The sequence below is a fragment of the Copadichromis virginalis genome, linkage group LG16 (genome assembly GCF_057382275.1).
Source record: "Copadichromis virginalis isolate Kocher_CV1m ecotype Utaka linkage group LG16, C_Virginalis_male_GT1.1, whole genome shotgun sequence".
In the NCBI taxonomy this organism is placed as follows: domain Eukaryota; kingdom Metazoa; phylum Chordata; class Actinopteri; order Cichliformes; family Cichlidae; genus Copadichromis; species Copadichromis virginalis.
The window spans coordinates 40,845,786-40,865,482 of record NC_140633.1 but is presented as its reverse complement, the minus strand read 5'-3'; the positions used below and the strand labels follow the sequence as shown (position 1 = coordinate 40,865,482).

General features: G+C 46.8%; 1 protein-coding gene across 2 annotated transcripts in view; it reads left to right on the top strand.

Annotated features, from left to right (window-relative positions):
• Nucleotides 1-19,697, top strand: part of mylka (myosin, light chain kinase a) — a 45,917-nt gene that overhangs the window by 20,531 nt on the left and 5,689 nt on the right. For both annotated transcript variants that reach the window (XM_085434836.1, XM_085434835.1), the window contains 15 exons: nt 32-118; nt 771-1,639; nt 5,500-5,616; nt 7,684-7,743; nt 12,128-12,175; nt 14,933-15,060; nt 15,168-15,324; nt 15,435-15,625; nt 15,705-15,819; nt 16,962-16,994; nt 17,108-17,198; nt 17,274-17,477; nt 18,896-19,113; nt 19,229-19,352; nt 19,443-19,595. In XM_085434836.1, the coding sequence (XP_085290962.1) occupies nt 32-118; nt 771-1,639; nt 5,500-5,616; nt 7,684-7,743; nt 12,128-12,175; nt 14,933-15,060; nt 15,168-15,324; nt 15,435-15,625; nt 15,705-15,819; nt 16,962-16,994; nt 17,108-17,198; nt 17,274-17,477; nt 18,896-19,113; nt 19,229-19,352; nt 19,443-19,595 (2,595 nt within the window). The remainder of the gene's footprint in view (nt 1-31; nt 119-770; nt 1,640-5,499; nt 5,617-7,683; nt 7,744-12,127; nt 12,176-14,932; nt 15,061-15,167; nt 15,325-15,434; nt 15,626-15,704; nt 15,820-16,961; nt 16,995-17,107; nt 17,199-17,273; nt 17,478-18,895; nt 19,114-19,228; nt 19,353-19,442; nt 19,596-19,697) is intronic.

The following is a 19,697-nucleotide window of genomic DNA, read 5'->3' as shown; positions in this document are numbered from 1 at the left end:
CTGCATGTAGAAGATAAACTTTGTGTTTCAGGAACAGCGTGGGCGAGTGCAGCGCTGTGGCCACGCTGTCGGTCACCGAAAGACGAGAAAAGGACAGGAGAGGACGGGACGGCAGCAGGTGAGACCTCACTCACCTGGACACCTGCAGCTGGCTGAACAGGGCGGAGTCAGATTTCTGTGCCGTATGAGCGTGATTGGTTGAACCTGACGAGTTTTTAAAACGTCTCGTTCCCTAAACAGACCTCTGCATCATCAGCATAGAGTCTGACTCCGTCAGCCCCCCCCCCCCACTATTCCCAGCTCTCTGTTCCTGTTTCCACCCCCTCCTCACACCCACCCACCATTCCCTCCATCCTTCTGTTATTTATCCAGAAATTCCCTAAAGCTTCTCTAATCCGTCCATATCACCCCGACCAATCAGAGCCAGTATTTCCTCTGTGTGTTTACTCTGCTGCGAGTGTTTGCTGGAAGAAACCCCGTTTGCTCTAGTTTGATGAAACTGTGAAAAAGAGTCAGCAGCTTCAGAACTGAGGAGGAGGAGGAGTGTGTCCTCAGTCTGCTTTTTCTTTGTTTACATCTGTGTGTGTGTGTGTGTTCCCTCTGCTCATGCCCATATTCGGGCAGTTGAGTCACTTGTGATGTAACATGAACAATTTGAGTCGAGGTCCCCCCCCCACACCTCCCACCCCACCAGCTAAGACCTGGGGGGCGGAGCTTGTCCTATTGCTCTCTCTCTGTCCCTCCATCTGTCTCTGTGCTTGTTCATCCAGCCTGGCAGCAGCAGCAGGAGGAGCAGGAGGAGGAGCAGCTGGTGGGAGCGTGGTGCTGAGAGGAGGTGGCAAAGGAGGAGGAGGCGTGGAGCAGAGAAGCAGCGGCAGTGGTGTCAGTCGGCAGTGGCAGGAGGCCAACGAGGAGCAGAAGGAGAACCGGCAGCTCCCGCACCTGCACAGGGAAGAGAAGAAGAAGAAAGAGGAGGACCAGACCACTGCTCCCAGAGGCCTCCTCAAACGCTGTGTGGAAACCAGGGAGCGGGGTGAAGAGGAGCTGCGGCAGAGGGAGGCGCAGCAGCTGGACTTCCGCTCGCTGCTTGGACGCCGAGCCGTTCAAGGCAAAAACATCCAAGAGGGAGACGAGCAGAGGGAGGCCGGCCCCGCCACCGCCACCGCCACCACCGAGCACAACCAGCGCCACCACATGGATTTTAAGGCCAACCTCAAGGGTGTCAAACCCAAGAGCGAGGAGAAGGTGAACTCCCCATCGCAGGTCGACTTCCGCAGCGTGCTGGGGAAGAAGGGCGCCGCAAGCAGCAACAGCAGCAAGGCCGCAGAGACGCCCACGAAGAACGCCGGCGACTTCCGCTCTGTCCTCGCCAACAAGAAGAACCCGACGGGCCCCGAGAAGAATGGGGAGAAGGCGGAGGTGAACAACTGCATGGATGGAGGGATTAATGAGAAGAAGAGCACCGGAGGAGGAGGTGCGGCGCCGGAGTTTGTAGAGAAGCTGAGCGACATGACGGTGCTGGATGGTCAGCGGCTCCGGCTGCAGTGCCGCCTCGCCACCGCTTCTGATGTCACTGTCACCTGGACGCTGGACGGGAAGGTCATCAAGGCGTCCAAATTCATCATCCTCGCAAACGAAGGTCAGAGGTCACACACACAGCACAACAGGAAGTGAAAGGTTTTCTGACATGATTTGGTTAAAAAGGAGGGAGGAGGGCTTTATTTACATTTCACAGCAACCCCGAACGCTCTCTTTGAATTCAAAGAAACTTTATTTAGCAGTACTGTTTGTTTGCGATCATCAATGGAAGTGATCAGAATCGATTAGAGCCACTGAATTTATTCAGACTGAGAAAACAGAGAGAAACCCCTCAGATTAAAGACGACAGAATGAGCAGCGCACAGGGAGGCGGAGCTCAGGAGGTGAAGCTGTGGAGCAGCGTTGGTGGAGTCGGTGGAGGAGCTGAAGCAGCTGCTGATGGAGGTCTGAGGATTGAGACTCTAATAATAGAACGCAGATGTGAAACAATAGAAGCAGGATGTGATGTGTGACCGTCACTGGAATTTCATATGGAAGCAGATCACTACACACACACACACACACACACACACACACACACACACACACACACACACACGTATTACTGTACTTGTGAGGTCCGGCGGGGATTCATTCATCAGTTGAAGGGACACTCTGTCTGTCTTAAACTGTCTTCATGATGTTTAGTTACGTCTCCCCGAAGCTATTCTTTAAAACTTGTTCAGTAACTTTGAACATGCTGAGCAGAACTGTCGTTCATGGATTTGATTGTGAAGACAAAAATGTAAAAAACAAAGTTTACTTTAAATTCAGTCTGGACTGTTTTGTGTTTAGCAGTGATGGTGATAGTTTTACTTACTTTAGACACGACTTTGCTAAAATTGAGTTAGCGTGATTGTTCTAGCAGTAACATTAAGAAGGCAGTGACAGTTAGCCGCACTGCAGGAATGTAACATCAGCTGATCAAGTAAAAACAAGAAGATGGACGCAGCCGGTGCTCAGCTACTTTAAACCTGTATTCTTTCTAATCTCCAGTAGGGGGCAACTCCTCTGCCAATTGTGTAAAAGTCGGAGTGTGTGAGCCTGCTGCCCGCCTCATTTACTTTGCAAATGAGGACCTTATTATCCGGTCGTTAAGTGATGACCTGACGAATCCTACTTCCGGGCCTAAAGTAGTCTGCGTTTAATATGGCTTTTGTGTTGTTAACATGTTTAATGTTTTGTATTTCCTTCTATTTGATCTCAAAAAGCTCCTAAAACAGTCAGCGATCACTGTTGACCTCCCTCGGCTTTTATTACCACTAATCATTTATTTAAGCTCAGTTTTTAAAACCTTAGGATGTAACTACAGCCCAGCCCATGCAGCAGTATATGAATGACTAACCTCATATTGTGGATGGATTATCTCAGTCGTTCTCCTGGCTGAAGTTTGGTCCTTTTACAGCATCCTGCCATGCGATTACATTTGTTCCTGACCACCGAGAACACTCACGTTAACTTTTATCGGGTGGAAAAAAAGTTAGCTTGTTTATATTATGCTAACATAGCTGTGTCGCTAGCAGTCACGTAGCACATCATTATATACCAGCTAGCCCAACTTCAGTAACCCTACAAACGTCACTGCTGTTTAGTTTTCTGTCTTCATTTATGCTGGAAGTGATAGCAGAGCTGTACGTTTGAATTTGTTTCCAAAACCCTGCAGTCAGGACATGCTATATTGTATTTAGATAGAAGCTAGCGAGCTAACTCCCTGCTAACTTCTAACTCCGTTAAATGTCATAAATTCCGTTTTCATGGATGCCTGGATGTTAAACTCAATTGTTACACCTGGTAGAGCAGAACGCTGATCATTTTATTAAAGATGAAAGACTTTAGACAGTTTTTCAACTCTCAGTAATGCCATAGTGATCGTTTGATATATGGACCTGCAGCGGAGTTTAGACCCAGACACGGCTAGTGACGTCAGACTGAACAACCGAATAGCGACAAAGAAACAGGAAGCAGGAGATGATTGAGTCATTAGCCAATGAGCATGCAGCATGTCGTGTAGATCCACGCCGTGCTTGGATTTTGTCGGGCTCGCCGCTTTGCTGAAGTCACCCTCACTGCTTCTCCTCCTCCTGATGGTCGAGGGACACTTTGAGTTCACTTTCACTTTCAGCAGCTGGAGCAGCTGTCACAATCTTTTCTTCTCTGTGTCGTTATCAGCGGCTCCAGCAGGAAACTTTCATTAACAGGAAGCTTTCAGCATGGATGGTGAAATAAATACAGCAGCCGTCAGAATCAGACTGATGGCTCACATTTATAAAAATAGGCAGACTCACCCTTTAAGAAAGAGCCTGAAGGTCCTCACAAGCATAGAAACACACACTGTGATGTCCTGTAAAGACCTGTGTGTGTGTGTGTCTGGAGGACAGCCCCTGGTTGTGTGTGTTTATCCTGCAGAGTGAGGAGTCTGTGTGTCACATGCTAAAGGTCAGAGGTCACATACATGTGTCGGTACAGATTTAAAGGCAGCAGCATGTTTATGATGAACTCAGATCTTCAGTTTCTGCTCTTGTGGTTTTGTAGGCGTCGTTATAAAACGACATGATCGTTGGCTGAAGGGTCGTCATGACGATAAAACGTCAGATCAAAGCGATCCTTTTACAGAAAGTGTTCAGAGTGTTGATTCAACGAGTTGCAGCAGCTTCCTGCCTTCTCTTCACGCTTTGTTGGATTTGGTGCAGATCCCCTCAGCTCCAGCAGGGTGGAGGGACGACAGATGTTTTCTCCACAGATGTTTAAGACGTTGCCTCGGTCAGGTCCGAGCCTGTCAGCTGTAAGGACCTCTCTGACTTTAGTTGTCATCCTCCTCTTTTATGAAATTTGCAGATGAGATTATGAGATCGTAGAAACAAGCAGTGGAAATGAGTTTTCTCCAGATGGTGTTTGGCCTCGTCATTACTGATGTGGTGAGGAGGGAATCAGAGTGGAGCAGCCGGCTGAGGCGGTTCATCCAATTTGGACGCCTCCTCTGCGAGGTGTTCGTGTCCTAGTGGGAGGAAGCCCTGCAGCAGACGCAGGGCACTCTGGAGAGATTGCATCTCTTGGCTGACCTGGGAACGCCTCGCTGTTCCCCCGGGTGAGCTGGAGGAGGTGGCTCACAGAGGGAGGTCCGGGCTTCTCTGGCTAGGCTGCTGCTCCCCTGAACCAGAAAAGGACAAGAAGATGGATGGATGGTAACTCAGCGCCACGATAGCATCACGAAGCACAAATAAAAAGGGTTAGGGTGAGGTTGAGTGTTGGTCGTGTGCAGGTCGTATGAACGTCACCTCAGATCCGTGAGTTTCTGTGATAGCTGTGCTTTGTCACCAGGGGGCAGTGTTAGAGACTCGTGTTGTTGTTGGTGAAACTGTCCATCACCCGCCGACCTCTACGAGGGTTTCTTTGACTTCACGCTTCAGTTTTGTCCCGTCCTGTAAACTTCAGGTTCCCTAAACTCTCGGCTGGCCGATCGAGTTTTAAACATCTCGGTTCTGATTGGAACAAACAGGACGGAGGCGACCAAAACAACAATCTTTTAAAAGATTTTTTTAAAACCATCTTTCAGGTCACAGAGTCTGATTAACAGGGAAAGCTTTTATTTTCACTGATCAAAGTGAGAGGCAGAGGAGTGTGATGCTTGTCCTTCTGTCTGAAGCAAAGAAATGTTCTAACACGTGTTGAAGGAAGAAGAAAGCCTTTATGAAGGATGCCGCACCGGCAGCGGAGGATGGCCTTTAGTCTCACATGGCGTCTAAAAGGGTGGAGAACGTGACACTCTGATAGCTCGTTCGTAGTAAATGAAATGTGTAAGGAGTCATACCTTCATTTTTATTGATTAACTTTGTGGAATGTAAGAAATGAGACTTGACCTCGTGCTGATCTGACTGTGTCCTGTGTGGGTTGTGTTATATTGTGCTGTGTTGTGTGTTGCAGGCGGCCTGTGCTCTCTGACCATAGACAAAGCCCTGCCAGAGGATGAAGGCCAGTATAAATGCAGAGCCGAGAACTCGGCAGGCAAAGCCGAGTGTTCCTGCACGGTTCTGGTAGACGGTGAGAACAAAGCTTTGGTCCTGTCTCAGACCTTTCCTTCAGTGCCGCATGTTCTTCTTCTTCTGCTGTTTTTTTTCTTCTGGTCTTTCCTCTACAGTTATTCTTCCTCCTGCATCCTGATGTAGACGCAGGTTTAAAGCATTCAAACTGTGAGAGAAACTTTAAAGTGTACTTTTGTTGTCTGAATGAAGATCTGAAATGTATCTGATATGTTTGTCGTAATCTGTCCTAAACCAAAGAGCTTGTTTACTTCCTGCCGTGTCCACGAACATTTGTTGACTCCGTCATCAGCGCTGACTCTCAGACACCAACCGATGAGTCGAGCCTCCTGAACACACGACTCTGTTCAGCAGTGCAGCTCTGCTTCTTTGGAAAGATCACACAAACATCAGCATTCATGGGTCATGTTAGCCCCGCCCACTCTCTTTGATGGTCGCTGCAGTGGTTTGGACTGGAAGAGTGATGCAGCAGAAGCTGCAGCGCTGGTCAGCTGGGTTTCCTGTCATTAGAACCAACGAACACAAACACAGTTTGACTTTATCAAAGATCGGCTCCTGTTTGCAGACGGGTTAGCGCTGGTCGTCAGGACATCAGCTGTTTGTAAAGGGCTTAGTCAGCTGGTTTTAAACACGAACACCACAGACTCGGTATGCTGTGTCCAGAACAGCACGGACGCCGTGGTCCAGCCTGCAGCACGGACGCAGCCGCTGTTTCAGGTGTGTCTCAGTCCTGTGGTGCTCATGGACACCTGAGACTGAAGCAGCACGAGGACACTCGGCTCTTTCTTTGCTGTGAGTTAACGTGGCGAGGACAGAGGCAGAGTTCGCGATGGAAACACGATGAACTGTGCTCCACCATGTGCTGTGAATCTGTGATGTTGTGTTTGGACAGGAAGTCAAGGAAGTGACAGCAGTGACTTCCAGAGACCACAGAAAGTGTCCGGCTGTGTGAACACTGTGGTTCAGTTCTGAGACCTCCAGGATCGTCTCACGCCTGTGCACCGGGTCCGTGCAGACAGCACCCAGAGACTGCAGCCTGACGGCCCATCAGACGCAGCATGTCTCACTGCAAACTAGAGCGAAGGGTCCAAAATTTGTGTTGTGCTGCGCTCTGCTTGTACGTCATTTTTGCGACTGCTCTACATATACGAGAAGCGCCTGCACCTTGTCGCTTTGTGTCCTCTACGACAGTTTGTGTTGTATTATGTCCAAACCTTTAATAAAAACGTATCCCTCATCCTAAAGAAGAAAGCTTTGTCCTGACTAGTGAAGAATGCGTCGTTTCCAGAACGCTGCTTTCCCTCTGCAGAGCTGTGCAGTTCCCCGTACGTGCACGTAAACCTGTGACAAACAGTTCACCGAACTCAGACACACACAGAACGCTTTCCTTCATTGTGCAGTTGAACTTAGTTTCTATTGGTAGCACAAAGGTGCGACACACGCGAGTACTGCGCTCTGCTGCACCTGTGCTTGTGCTGCGCTGGAAAACCGTTGCTGCACGAGGCAAACAACAGACATGAATGGGTTTCAGAGCTCAGCGCTGTGCTGCGTCCGATGTGAAAGGACCTTAACTCAGGCTGGACTGAGTCCCGTGCACGCTTACATGTGTATGCCTCCTGGTTGTTATTCACGTACCTGGGTTCTCTGAGTCTGAGCAGTGACTTTTTTGATAGTTCGTCCCTGAATGCAGCACCGCGCTGGTTTCCCTCACAAAAAGCCGGTGGCATTTTTCTGCACTCACACGACTTGACTCGAACTTCTGTCGTCTCGCTGAGTCTCACTGAGCGGCGTGTTACCAAACACCCTCTCTGGGTCCACGCAGCATTCAGTGAATGTGCTCAGTGATGTACGTCATGTCGGAGAGCAGAATGTGAAATGTCTGAGCTCTGTAAAAACACATTTTGTTTTTCAGTTTGAATAAAATATGAATTTTCTGCAGGTGAACGCTCAGTGTTTGCCGGAGGGTTTCTGATGTTTGTGTTGGGGTTCACGGCTGTGGAGCTCTCAGAGAGCACCTGAGTGTGTGCACGTGTTAACTCCTCCCTCTCTGTCTCTCTGTGTCCTGCAGACCCGGCTGAAAACTCTCCGGCCGACAAGAAGTCCAAGAAGGCGACTCCAACCTCAGAGAGTGAGTTTCCAAAATATGCAGCAGCAGCCTCTTTCCTTTTGTCCCAATAAGGAGCTGCAGGCTGGGATCACTGGTTCCCACACACACACACACACACACACTCAGGCGGGTGTTTCTATTTTAAAGAGTCTCTGTGTATCACTGGAAACATCAGTTCCTTCATCACTGTCACATTATTATTCCTACCTCCAGAGCAGTAAACCTTCATTAACACTACGTTTCCCATCAGCCCTGCTGCTTCCCACATGCACACACACACACACACGCACCCACATGCACGCACACACACACATGCACGCACACGCACATGCACATGCACACACACACACACACACACACACACACTCCCCCTGTAGATGATAAACATGTTCAGCCTGGAGACGTTCCTTGCAGGGGTCACACCTGTGCATCATGAATGAGTCTCACCTGGAAACAAACTGTGCAGACACTGTGGGCTAAAACACACAGTCTGCTACAAACAACAACTTTTTGGTTACAAGTAGTAACTTTGTTTGGTTTGTAGCTGTATCCTGATTGGTCAGCTGGTTTGTAGCTGTGTCCTGATTGGTCAGCTGGTTTGTAGCTGTGTCCTGATTGGTCAGCTGGTTTGTAGCTGTGTCCTGATTGGTCGTAATGTTTCTGTATGCAAAGAGATAAAAGTCTTACTTTGGTAGAAATCCTAAGATCACTCTTCAGAATAAAAGAAAGTGTTGTTGCTCTTTTAAAAGTTTCACCTTAATGAAAGGTTTTGGGTTTTAAACAGGACCATATTGTAGAAAAGTTCCTGGCTGTACTAACAGTTGATGTCAAAGCTACGATTAATAATTATTCACTCTGAGTAAGTTGTGTTGTGTGACCAAAATGTTTCTTTCATGAAACAATCACAATAGAGATACAAATAAATGAAAGAGTTAAACATTTCCTATTGGATGAGACGTTTCTGGACTTGTTGTTTTCTTGCTCTCTGTATCTGCACAGCGCTGAATGTGTGAGTGCTTGAACAGTAACTTCATACAAAAACACTCTGACATGCAGCAGCTTCATGTTTCTGTCTGCAGCCCTCAGTGGAAAATCTGCTCTTATCTTTATGATCCAACTCTAAATCCTTCCTGCTCAGAGTGTGTGTGTGTGTGTGTGCATGCCTCAGTGGGCTCACTGCTGTGGATGGATGTCCTGTTCTGCTCTGATCAGGTTCATATCACAGCCCACAGACACTTTTCTTGCGTTCAAAGCTGAAACCCTCTCCACGGCGCTGACCCCTGACCTTTAACTGTCTGTTCACATGTATGCGAACAGACTCAGAGTTGAATCTACCTGAACATGAGCTGAGAGTTTCTCAGACCGGAGCTCGGCTCCTGCTTTGGTTTCAGTCACTTCTCGGAGACCGCAGAGTTTTAGCAGCAGACAGAGGGAGGAAGGACGGGGCGATGATGTCGGGGAGGGGGCGCTGCTCCTCTCCCACTTCCATTTAAGGCCTGGTTTCTGACTCTCGCGCTCTGACAGACTTTGTTTTACTTTGCGTGCTGATTAAAAGCGTGGAAGTGTCGAGTGAAGCCGTTCGTCCGCCTGCTGGGCCCACGTTAGCTTAGAGACACGCAGCAGGTTGGAGGCTGTGCGGTGCAGCGTGTGTGCATGTGTCAGCCTCCACCCTGAAACACAGTTACAGTAAAGACTGAGCACAAGACAAACGGAGAGGCTGCTCCCTGTGTCCTAACCATCTGCTGCAGGTGCTGCTCACTCTCACCTGTCAGTTTAGTCTGCAGCTACGAGTGGGCGGGGCTAAACATTGTTAAAACTTTTAAAAACCCCATGTGGTCGGGGGGATGTTTTCAGGGGCTCTTATTGCAGCGGCGTGTCAGCAGGTATGCAGCTGATATTTTGGGATGGCGTGTACAGGAACACGGAGTTCTTCACTTTCAGTGCAGAAGTAAAAACAGAAGTGCTTCCTGTGACTGACAGAGCAAGGAGCCAATCAGAGTGCAGCTCTGACCGTCAGCTGATTAATATCAAAGCTGCAGACCTGTGCTCGCCTGTCTTTGTGAGGACAGTTTGACATTCAGAGCTCAGCTTCTGTTTGTGTTTCCTCATTCTTGAGCTTTCTCATACTAACCTGCTGACAGACGGGGGAGGGGCCGCTGTACATACTGAAGCATCGCGTGGTCACACACTGATGTCTGCACACGGCGGTCACACACTGATGTCGAGTGCTCAGACTGAATGTGTTTCCTGCACACATTCATCAGCTTCTTACTAAGGTTCAGTGTCTGATTCTGCAGCTCAGACAGTCACCGCGGTTCAAAGGTCAGAGCTTCACACATGAAAGTGAAAGTCGGAGTGTCGGTCAGAGAGAGGCTCGGCTCACCAGGCGGTTCGTTTTAAAGCTTTACTGACAGGAAACACAAACCGTCCTGCTTCCAAAGCAGGTGTGAACGTATGCTTGTGTGCACGTGTGTGCGCGTGCACGTGTGTGCGTGTGCGTGCATGTGTGTTTTCTCTGCAGACAAGTAACAAAAACCAGCCAAGCGTGCAACTAGTGCTGACCTTCTGATGATGTCACTACGTCACTGGGACCTGAGTGGCCGGTGTTAAGGACGTCACAGCGCCATGAGCGACTTGATGACATCCACCATTTTTATTTGGGGCGTGAAGCGAGCAGCTGCTTTTTTCGACTGTAGCAGCTTCAAGTTTGTTTTGCGAGTTTCTGCAAGAGCAAAAATAACTTTGTGCTGGAAAATCCTCGTGTTTGTGTTTCCAAAGGAAAACAGAGCCAAAGCAGCGAGGCTGGAAGGACGGAGCCTGAGCTCCAGACCGATGGTAACAGCAGACTTTGTGGTGTGGTCAGGCGGAAAGTCTTAAACATCTGAAGGAGGAAACAAAGAAAGAAGACAGCGTGAACAGGTTCTTCTATCCTCTTCATCTGCAGCCATCTCAAGAAAAACAAACTCCAGGAACTATTTGCTGCATCCAGCGGAACTATTTTTAGATTGTCCATGTACGGTCATCAGAGACGCTCTTCGTCTGTCTCACATTCTTCTCCTCCTCCTCCTGCCTCTACTAGATGTTTTGTGAGGACAGAGTTCCTTAAACTAAAAAAGAAAAGCAGCTGATGACAGAAACATTTAAAAGAGAAGAAGACAAACAGCCTCACGAACACAAACTCAGAGAGGCTCGTATAAGCTGAGTCTTCTGCTTCCATAAAAACACAACAAAGCAGGACGATGTGAGACACACGTGTGGAAGCAGTCAGGAAAACCGTGTCTGTACTTACATGACACTCTTCACTTAGTTTCAGATGTGCTTGTTGCGTTTTTATTTCGTTCATATTTTATTCGGTCTGTGCGATTTTTCTAAACGAGGAACATTTCTGTAAATGTCCTCACTTCAGTGTCATCATTTCATCTTTGTTGTGAGTGTGATGCTTACAGTGTCACCAGGTCTGTGTGCAGTGTCTGATGGGAAACGTAGTGTTAATGAAGCTTTACTGTTCTGCAGGTAGGAAGAATAATGTGACACAGTGTGTGCAGGGAGGTGTTTCTGTCTGCTCAGTTGTTTTCAGAGGTCTCATGGTAGAAACTTGATGAGGCCTCTCTGGAGTTTTTAAAGGTTCCAGAGGAAGTCTGCAGGATTACTGAGGAGATTGTCCACTTGTTTCAGAGCTCCTGAATCGGTTTATGGAGGGTTTAAAGTTGGAGCTGGCCAAGGTCTTAAAGACGCTCCAGAGGACCGTGGAGAGGGTCCGGTGGAGATTTTAAAGTTCATTAAAGCTCCTTAGTGAGGTTTTAGAGGTCTTGAAAGAACGGTTACTAATTTCCCAGAAGTACCAGGAATGTGTTTAATGGTCTCCGTGGAGTTAGCTATCCCCTTGTTTTACCGACACATTTTAGTTTCTGTGGAGGTGGTAAAAATATTCTAAATGCACTGACATGTCAGTAGTCCTGTCTGAGTGGTCTTTGGGGGCTGTTAAAGGTCTCAGGGGTGGTTTTGTGAAAGGTTGTTTGAACACTTGCCAGGAACTGTTTTAAGGATGTTTAGACCTTGAAATTCTCTGTCCACGTGTCATGCGGTCTTAATAGGTTAAGGCAGGTTTTAGAGGTCGCTGTGGAAGTTGCAGAGGTGTTGGGAAGCTCCAGAGTAACATAATGAGGTTATTGAATTTGTTGCACCCTCATGGGTCTTTGCATCATCTGGTCCAGGGCTCAGTTTGTGCAGTACAACAATATTCGTTGCTTGGATGGTTGCAGAGATTTTGAGAAGGCTCTGAGGTGCTTAGAAGACATCATGAATAAGTCATTGTGTTTCCAGTAGATCTGATTCTGCTGTGAAATGACAGCCACACGTTTCCTCATCACAGCTCGTCTGAATGTCTGCTGTGTTCTTGTTTCAGGTGAAGCCAGAATAAAGAAGCCAACTCCAAAGACTCCGCCCAAACAAGGTGAGACTCACCTGTAGTGAATCATGTTTACCAGGCAGGGAGGTCCTGCTGAGACAGGTGCATTATGGGAAAGGCGGGCATGTTTCTGGACAACATGGCTGTATCCCAATTCAGGGTCTGCAGCCTTAACGGTCCACAAGGGCCGCGTACTCAAAGACCGCTAAGGCCAAAGTGCGAGGCTTGTGAAATGGACGGTCTAGCCTCCGTCGCGCTGCCCAGGTTGCCTAGCAACCATGATACTAACAGCTGGAAACGTGTCATACAGCTGTGTTTGACAGAGATGAAGGAGAAAATCGTTTGTTCATTTGTTTTTATGTGAGCTATCTGAGTCATCTCACTTTGGTAATGTAAATATAATATGGCCAATATTACAGTTATTATATTAATCATTATTAGTTATTACAGCAGTGAACATGAACTCTGTGCCAAACACTGAGCTTCAGTAAAGATTCAAGTTGCTGTTATTTATAAATTTATATTTATAAATTATAAATCTTCACTCAAAGACACTCAAGTATCTGTGACAGTGTGTATACAAATGTATTATAAGAGACAAATATTGTTCTTTTAATATGTTGTCATTACTAAATTTGGCTCAATGCTTACATACATGTGTAAAAAGCAAATGTAGGAGCTGTGATAAGTGTGTCTGATAGAATGAAGAGTCGACTGATATATGAAATATTCCTTTATTGGGTGAGAAAATCAGACCATGTCATAACTGCTGTAAGTCACACAGAATAGATATCAGAGCCTTAAACAGGCTGACGTCTGCTAAATGGGTCAAACTGGGCAGAAAGTCTACAAACACATAACATCCTTATAGAATATGATGTAACACTATAGATCAACTTAGCTCAGAATATATAAAGCATATAAACAGTTACAGCAATATGATGCAACAAACACAGCAGCTACTGATCCAAAATACTCAAAGCTTCATAGAACTGAAACCAACATTTATTTTAGCTCCATCCTGCTGCTGATACAGACTTTAGGTTTCTGAACATTAAACTTGTTGCTGCCTTTCATAGTGCGTAACTTGAAGGCCCTGAGTACTCTGAGTACTTCCTCCCACACTGGAAACACTGGGATGATCACATTATTTGAACATTACCTAATAAGACTGATTCAGCACAGACAGTTCTGTTAAACTTTCCTAGCAGTCCTTCACAAACAGGGAACAGTCTGTCTATTCTCTCCATCTGTCAGCTGCTGCTGGCTCTTCCTCCTCCTCTTCCTCACACACTGCTGAGTTTGTCCTGGTGGATCATCAGGGGTGCAAAGCCTCACAGATGATGTGCAGCAGTGGGTCCCTCAGTCTGTCCTCACTCTGGACACTTGCAGTCGTCACACATGGAAATCAAATGTGTGATAAGCTGCAGGATTCAAACACAAGTGTAACTTATAAACACATGTTCATACTTTTATTCCACAATCAGAGAGAAAGAAACAGAGAGAGAGTGCAGGACAGACAGACAGGTGACAGTCTCAGGTGTACACACTGCTACACAACAGCACCAGAGAAGCAGGATTTAGTGTTTGTGTTATTACGAGTGTAAACAAGAAGAGTTCCAGATGGTGCAGTGGACACATGTGTGACTGCTGTGATTAAAGCATCTTTCTTTCAGCTTAACGAGTGAACCGTCAGCTCGTTCAAACACACGTTAAAGTCCGTTTGGCTCGACACCACCGAACAGAGGCAGCAATATAACACAGCTCACATTAACAGTGCAGTGGATCCTGCTTGTGCCGTGATGTTCAGGAAACCGAGCAGCATCACTGACTTTCAGCTTGTTGTGTTTGTGGATATATGACTGACTTTAATTATCCATAAATCATCACATTCTCTGTAAGATTAAGGTCGACTATCGAACGGCGTATAAAGTAAAGGCTTTAAAACAAAGTTAGTACAAACGTCACTAATGTCACATAACTTTGCCGACATGTGGCCAACAGCAATGTTTTAATGTTCTTCGTTATTAAACATTCGCACATAAATAAGTGACATAATATTCAGTACTTACTTAAAGTTCACTCTACACCCACCGCCGCGCTATGAAGTCTGGGATATGTTGGGCCATGAAAGCTTCACAGGCCCGTCCTTAAAATTCAGGGAAATGAAGGACGCATTTGAGGGCCGCATTTCGAGCAGCCTTTGAATTGGGACAGCCTTCGTCCGTCGCTGTGACGTAATCGGCCTTAAAATGCGGCCTTGAAGGCTGCAGACCCTGAATTGGGACACAGCCCATGTGTTAGTGTCTGTCTCTGTTATTCCTGCAGGGAAGAGCGGGTTGATTGGCCCTTTAGTGTCACTTTAGAGCTGGACAGTCAGACAATCAATCAATAATAAAAAAGAGATGTACAAAAACTGCAAAGTCATGAAGGCAAAACTTCTTTCTTTGCATTTGAAGTATAACAAAGTCAGTCTAATGCCTGACTGACAGCAGGGGGCGCTGCAGTTCTGGCCTTAAACTCTGCCTAAGTGCCTTGGAGCAATGTGATGATGGTAAAACTGCTGTTGCTGAAATTTTCATTCAGAAGTTGCTTTGATTGCTGATTTCATTCAGTCCTGTCAGATTAAATAGAAAGAACATGGAGTCTGGTGACGACTTTGTTCTTCCTCTTTCCACGACTGAGTATTGATCACAGTCAGTTCCCACACTATTATTAAAGGAATTATTATTTAATTATTATTAAAGGTCTCTAATGCAGGACTCCTGTTATTGATTATAGATTATTGATATGTGTGTGTAGCTCTGCCTCCTCAGATCCTGCAGTTCCCTGAGGACATGAAGATTCTGGCGGGGGAGAAAGTGGAGATCCTTTGCAAGTTTTCTGGAGCTCCGCCCATCACCTGCACCTGGCTGAAGTTCAGGAAACCGGTGAGATACACACACACACACACACACACACACAGACTAAGGCTGAGGCTATGGTACGTCTAAGTGTTTGTCTAAGCGTCCTCCTGCCTCTCCGGTCTCGGGCTCAGATCCAGGAGGGGTCAGATGACATCTCCATCGAGAGTAACGACAGCAGCAGCAGGCTGACCATCGGCAGCGGGCAGCAGGAACACTGTGGCTGCTACACCATCGAGCTGAAGAACAGCTACGGCCTCAGACAGGCCGCCCTCAACCTCACCATCGTCGGTGAGACAGCAGCGTCTGCACTTCCTGTTTAATGATTCCTGAAAGAATCAGCTGCAAAATTTAATATTTTCAGCTTGTGTTCATCGTCATCTATCCCCGCCCCTCCTCAGATAAACCCGACCCCCCAGCAAAGGTTCCTGCGGCCTCAGACATCCGTCGGTCCTGCCTGACGCTGTCGTGGTACGGGCCGACCTACGATGGAGGTAGCGCCGTGCAGTCCTATAAACTGGAGATCTGGGACTCCGTGGAGCAGCAGTGGAAACACCTGGTGTCCTGCAATAGCACCTCCTACAACGTACAGGTGAGTGTTCTCTCGCAGCACGGCTCAGAAACTGTTCAAGGACTGTTTTAAGGGTCGTAAAGTGTCTGTTTGTCTCTAGAACCTCCTCCCAGATCGGCAGTACAAGTTTCGTGTCCGGGCAGAGAACATCTACGGAGTCGGAGAGCCGAGCGCCGAATCTGAACCTGTGACTGTCGGACTGGTGGACACTGATGGTGAGTTGTTCCTTGAGTTGTTGGTGATGCATGTAGAACTTTCTTGAAGTCCTCATGGTTACAGGGATCATTCATCACACATCAACACAACAACTACTTTCTATCTGCCAAACTACGTCTGCCAAACGAATGAGTCAAGGACGTGTCCATGATGAGAGGCTTGTGGTGGGATGTAAGCATAAACATCTTCCTTAGCCAAGCTCACTGCATGTTTTAAGGAAGCGGTTCAGGATTTCTGAAAGCTTCCTGCTCAGTTCTTTAAATAAATGTTTGATGCTTTGAGCACCAGAAATCATTACATTGAAGAGAAGACAGCTCGTAGCTACAGAACTGTGCAGCTCACACCAAAACATCTGGATGCATAAAGCTGTCTTTAAGCTGGAGTGATGGACCCCGAGACGAGTTTTCTCTTCATTTGGTTCCAAATGGATGTTATGAAGGGAGGCCAGTGGGTACTGGGAACCACTGCTGCTTTGTAGAGATTGGGAAGCTGCTACAAATTCATGTCCAGTGAAACAGACCTGCTGTGCTCAGTTAATCTGAGTTTATGTTAATGCACAAGTTTAGGAATCTGATAAATGGGAGGATGAGTCAAATCTCACTGTTAACAACAGAAACATGATGCAGGATGCTTTGTAAGTGACAGGAGCGCCTCACTGGTGTAACAAACACCCAGTTTGACAGGTGGTACATGTTATGTTTATATACTTGCATAAATAATCTTGATCTACTGTTTCCTGGGCAAATGTTCCGGTCATTGGTCGGGTCACTCATCATAGATTTGGAGTTTCTGTTGGTCTAGGTGGTCATGATCATCTCACCCCAGTTCCTGACTTAAGTGGTTGCTGGTTTTAGGCCACTAAAGTCTCGGTAGTGCCCTTGAGCTAAGCTTCATAATCATGAGCTGCTGAGGTAGAAGATGAACGAGAGGGTCGTGATTAAAAAAAACTTAACATTTGGTCTGATTTCATCACGTCTGCTGCTCCATGATGATTCCTAACGAAAGACCTGGTCCACCACTACCTCCAGCTGTTCACCTGTAACTAAACCAGAACCAACTAAACCAATCAAACTAAACTGCATCTCAGTGATCAGGAATGAACTAACCAGACTGACTGAACTAACTCTGCTTCGTCCAACAGAAAACCAAGAGGAGCCAGAGGAGGAGGATGAAGGTATGACACTGACTAACCCACACGGATGTTCGTTAACCTTCACACAGCATTCACACATCTTCAGTCCTCCCGTGTCTGTGACCTCTGACCTCTGTGTGTTGCCTGTGTGTCAGACTCAGAGAAAGAGCCGGAGTACAGAGATGTTACCATCAGAACAGACATAAAGGTGAAGGACCTGTACGACGTGGAGGAGAGGCTGGGAACGTAAGTCTGCGCTCACATTTCCCATCATGCACCTTAAGCTCTGTAGACATTCTCACAGTGTTGTTTGCATGGAAGGGGGAAGTTCGGTCAGGTCTTCAAGCTGGTGGAGAAGTCTACAAAGAAGGTTTGGGCCGGAAAGTTCATCAAAGCCTACTCTGCAAAGGAGAAGGACAACGTCCGGCAGGAGATCGGCATCATGAACAGCCTCCATCACCCCAAACTGGTCCAGTGTGTCGACGCCTTCGAGGGCAAGTCCGACATCGTCATGGTGCTGGAGATGTAAGTGATCCATCACATCTCCTTACATGACTGCAGCTGGCCGTGAGGAGTCACAGATGAGCTCAGCCTCTGATGGATGGAAGCAGTAAATGTCTGTTCGGTTCATAGATTTAAAACATGACCGGTCTGTAAACGGACTTGAGATGTTTTGGCTTCACAAAGTATCAGAAAATAAGTTTGTGAGCAGACATGAGAGGGATTTGAGGGCAGCTATTTCCTCTGTTGATTTTAGATCTGATGAAGCAGCGGCACCAAACTTTTTGTTTTCTCGTAAAACTGTTCAGCTGCTGAAATTTCCAGCTGAACTCTTCCATAAGTGTCTAATTTGTAGTGGGCTTCATAATTTGTCGTAATCACGGGAAACGTTCAGTGTTTATTACAGAATGTTTCCTCAGATAAACAATCTAAATGAAGTAAACAGCGACTATCTGCTGCCATGATCCGAACTGATGGAGCGCAGGAAACGAGACATTTACCGTCAGGTTTTGTTTTTTATCCGCCCTCTGAGATCTGATAACGTTTCCTCAGCAGCTTCATTACTGCGACAGCCTCATTACAGAAATATGGTTTTGTCTTCTAACCCTCGAGAAAAGAAAAACATCTTTCATACATGTCCACACGGTGGCGCTGTTAAAGGCTGTAGACCAGGGGTAGGCAACTCCAGGCCTCGAGGGCCGGTGTCCTGCAGGTTTTAGACATCACCCTGTGTCAACACACCTGAATCAAATCATTAGTTCATTCCCAGGCCTCTGGAGAACTTCACGACATGTTGAGGAGGTCATTTAGCCGTTTGAATCCGCTGTGTTGGATCAAGGACCACCTGCAGGACACCGGCCCTCCAGGCCTGGAGCTGCCCACCCCTGCTGTAGACAGAAAGATCGAGCTTTTGGACCATGTTTAATATCTCTGGATTTAGTTCTTTATTTTTAATGTAAATATATTCAGTTTACTGTGATTAAATAAAGTAAAACTTCTGAGAAATAAATGATGTCAAAGCTGTTACAGTTATTAAGTCAAATTTAGATGTTGAGGTGCTTTAGGTTTATTTTAACATCAGTCTGGTTTAGTTCCTCCCAGAAGCAAAGAGAAGACATCAGAGGCTTTCTGTCCACAGTTACAGAGCAGCGCATTAAAACTCTAATATCTTTGCCTGTGGGGTCAGTGTTTCTGCAGCTGTATACCTGTGTGGATGTCTTGATGCATGCTCAGTCGTCCAGGTAAGGACTCACCTGTCACTTGGGTGAGTGACAAAACATTTCTCCCACTATAAACGCTTCATCCAGACGAATGAAAGCAACTTTTTTGGATTGTATTGCAACGTACTGACAAATAAAACAAGGTTTGAAATGATAAATAACTTAACACCATGTGTTCTGTTGTAATTTAAGCAAAGACCTCCTCCCTTGCTTTGTCTACAGGATCTCAGGCGGGGAGCTGTTTGAGCGGATCATCGATGAAGACTTTGAGCTGACTGAGAGAGAGGTGATCAAATACATGCTGCAGATCATTGATGGGGTCAACTTCATCCACAAACAGGGCATCGTGCACCTCGACCTCAAACCAGAGAACATCATGTGCATCAACAAGACTGGCAGCAAAATCAAACTCATTGACTTCGGCCTCGCCAGACGGCTAGGTAACCTTAAACTTAATCGCTGATTTTCATTGAGTTCTGTTAGGCGGGTGTGGAATGACAGTCCGGCAGATAAACAGTTTGTCTGTGATCACACGGCCGATGCTTCCTCCCACAGAAAACGCAGGAACTCTGAAGGTTTTGTTCGGGACTCCAGAGTTTGTGGCTCCAGAGGTCATCAACTACGAACCCATCAGCTATCCCACCGACATGTGGAGCATAGGAGTCATCTGTTATATACTGTTAGTGCAGAGCTGCCTGCTACAATCTGTGCACGCTTTGTTTTGGCTTGATTTAGTTTGGCTGACGTTGTCGTGGGTTTGTCCTCTCAGGCTGAGCGGTCTGTCTCCCTTTATGGGCGACAATGACAACGAGACTCTGTCCAATGTGACCTCAGCCACCTGGGACTTTGAGGACGAAGCCTTCGATGAAATTTCTGACAATGCCAAAGACTTCATTACCAAACTGCTGAAAAAAGACATGAAGTAAGACCTAGTGTATCATCAGTGTGTTACATGAAACCATATTAGTAGGTACACTGTGCTGGAAAAACTGAGAACCAGGAGCTGAAAGTGTTATGTAGGAGA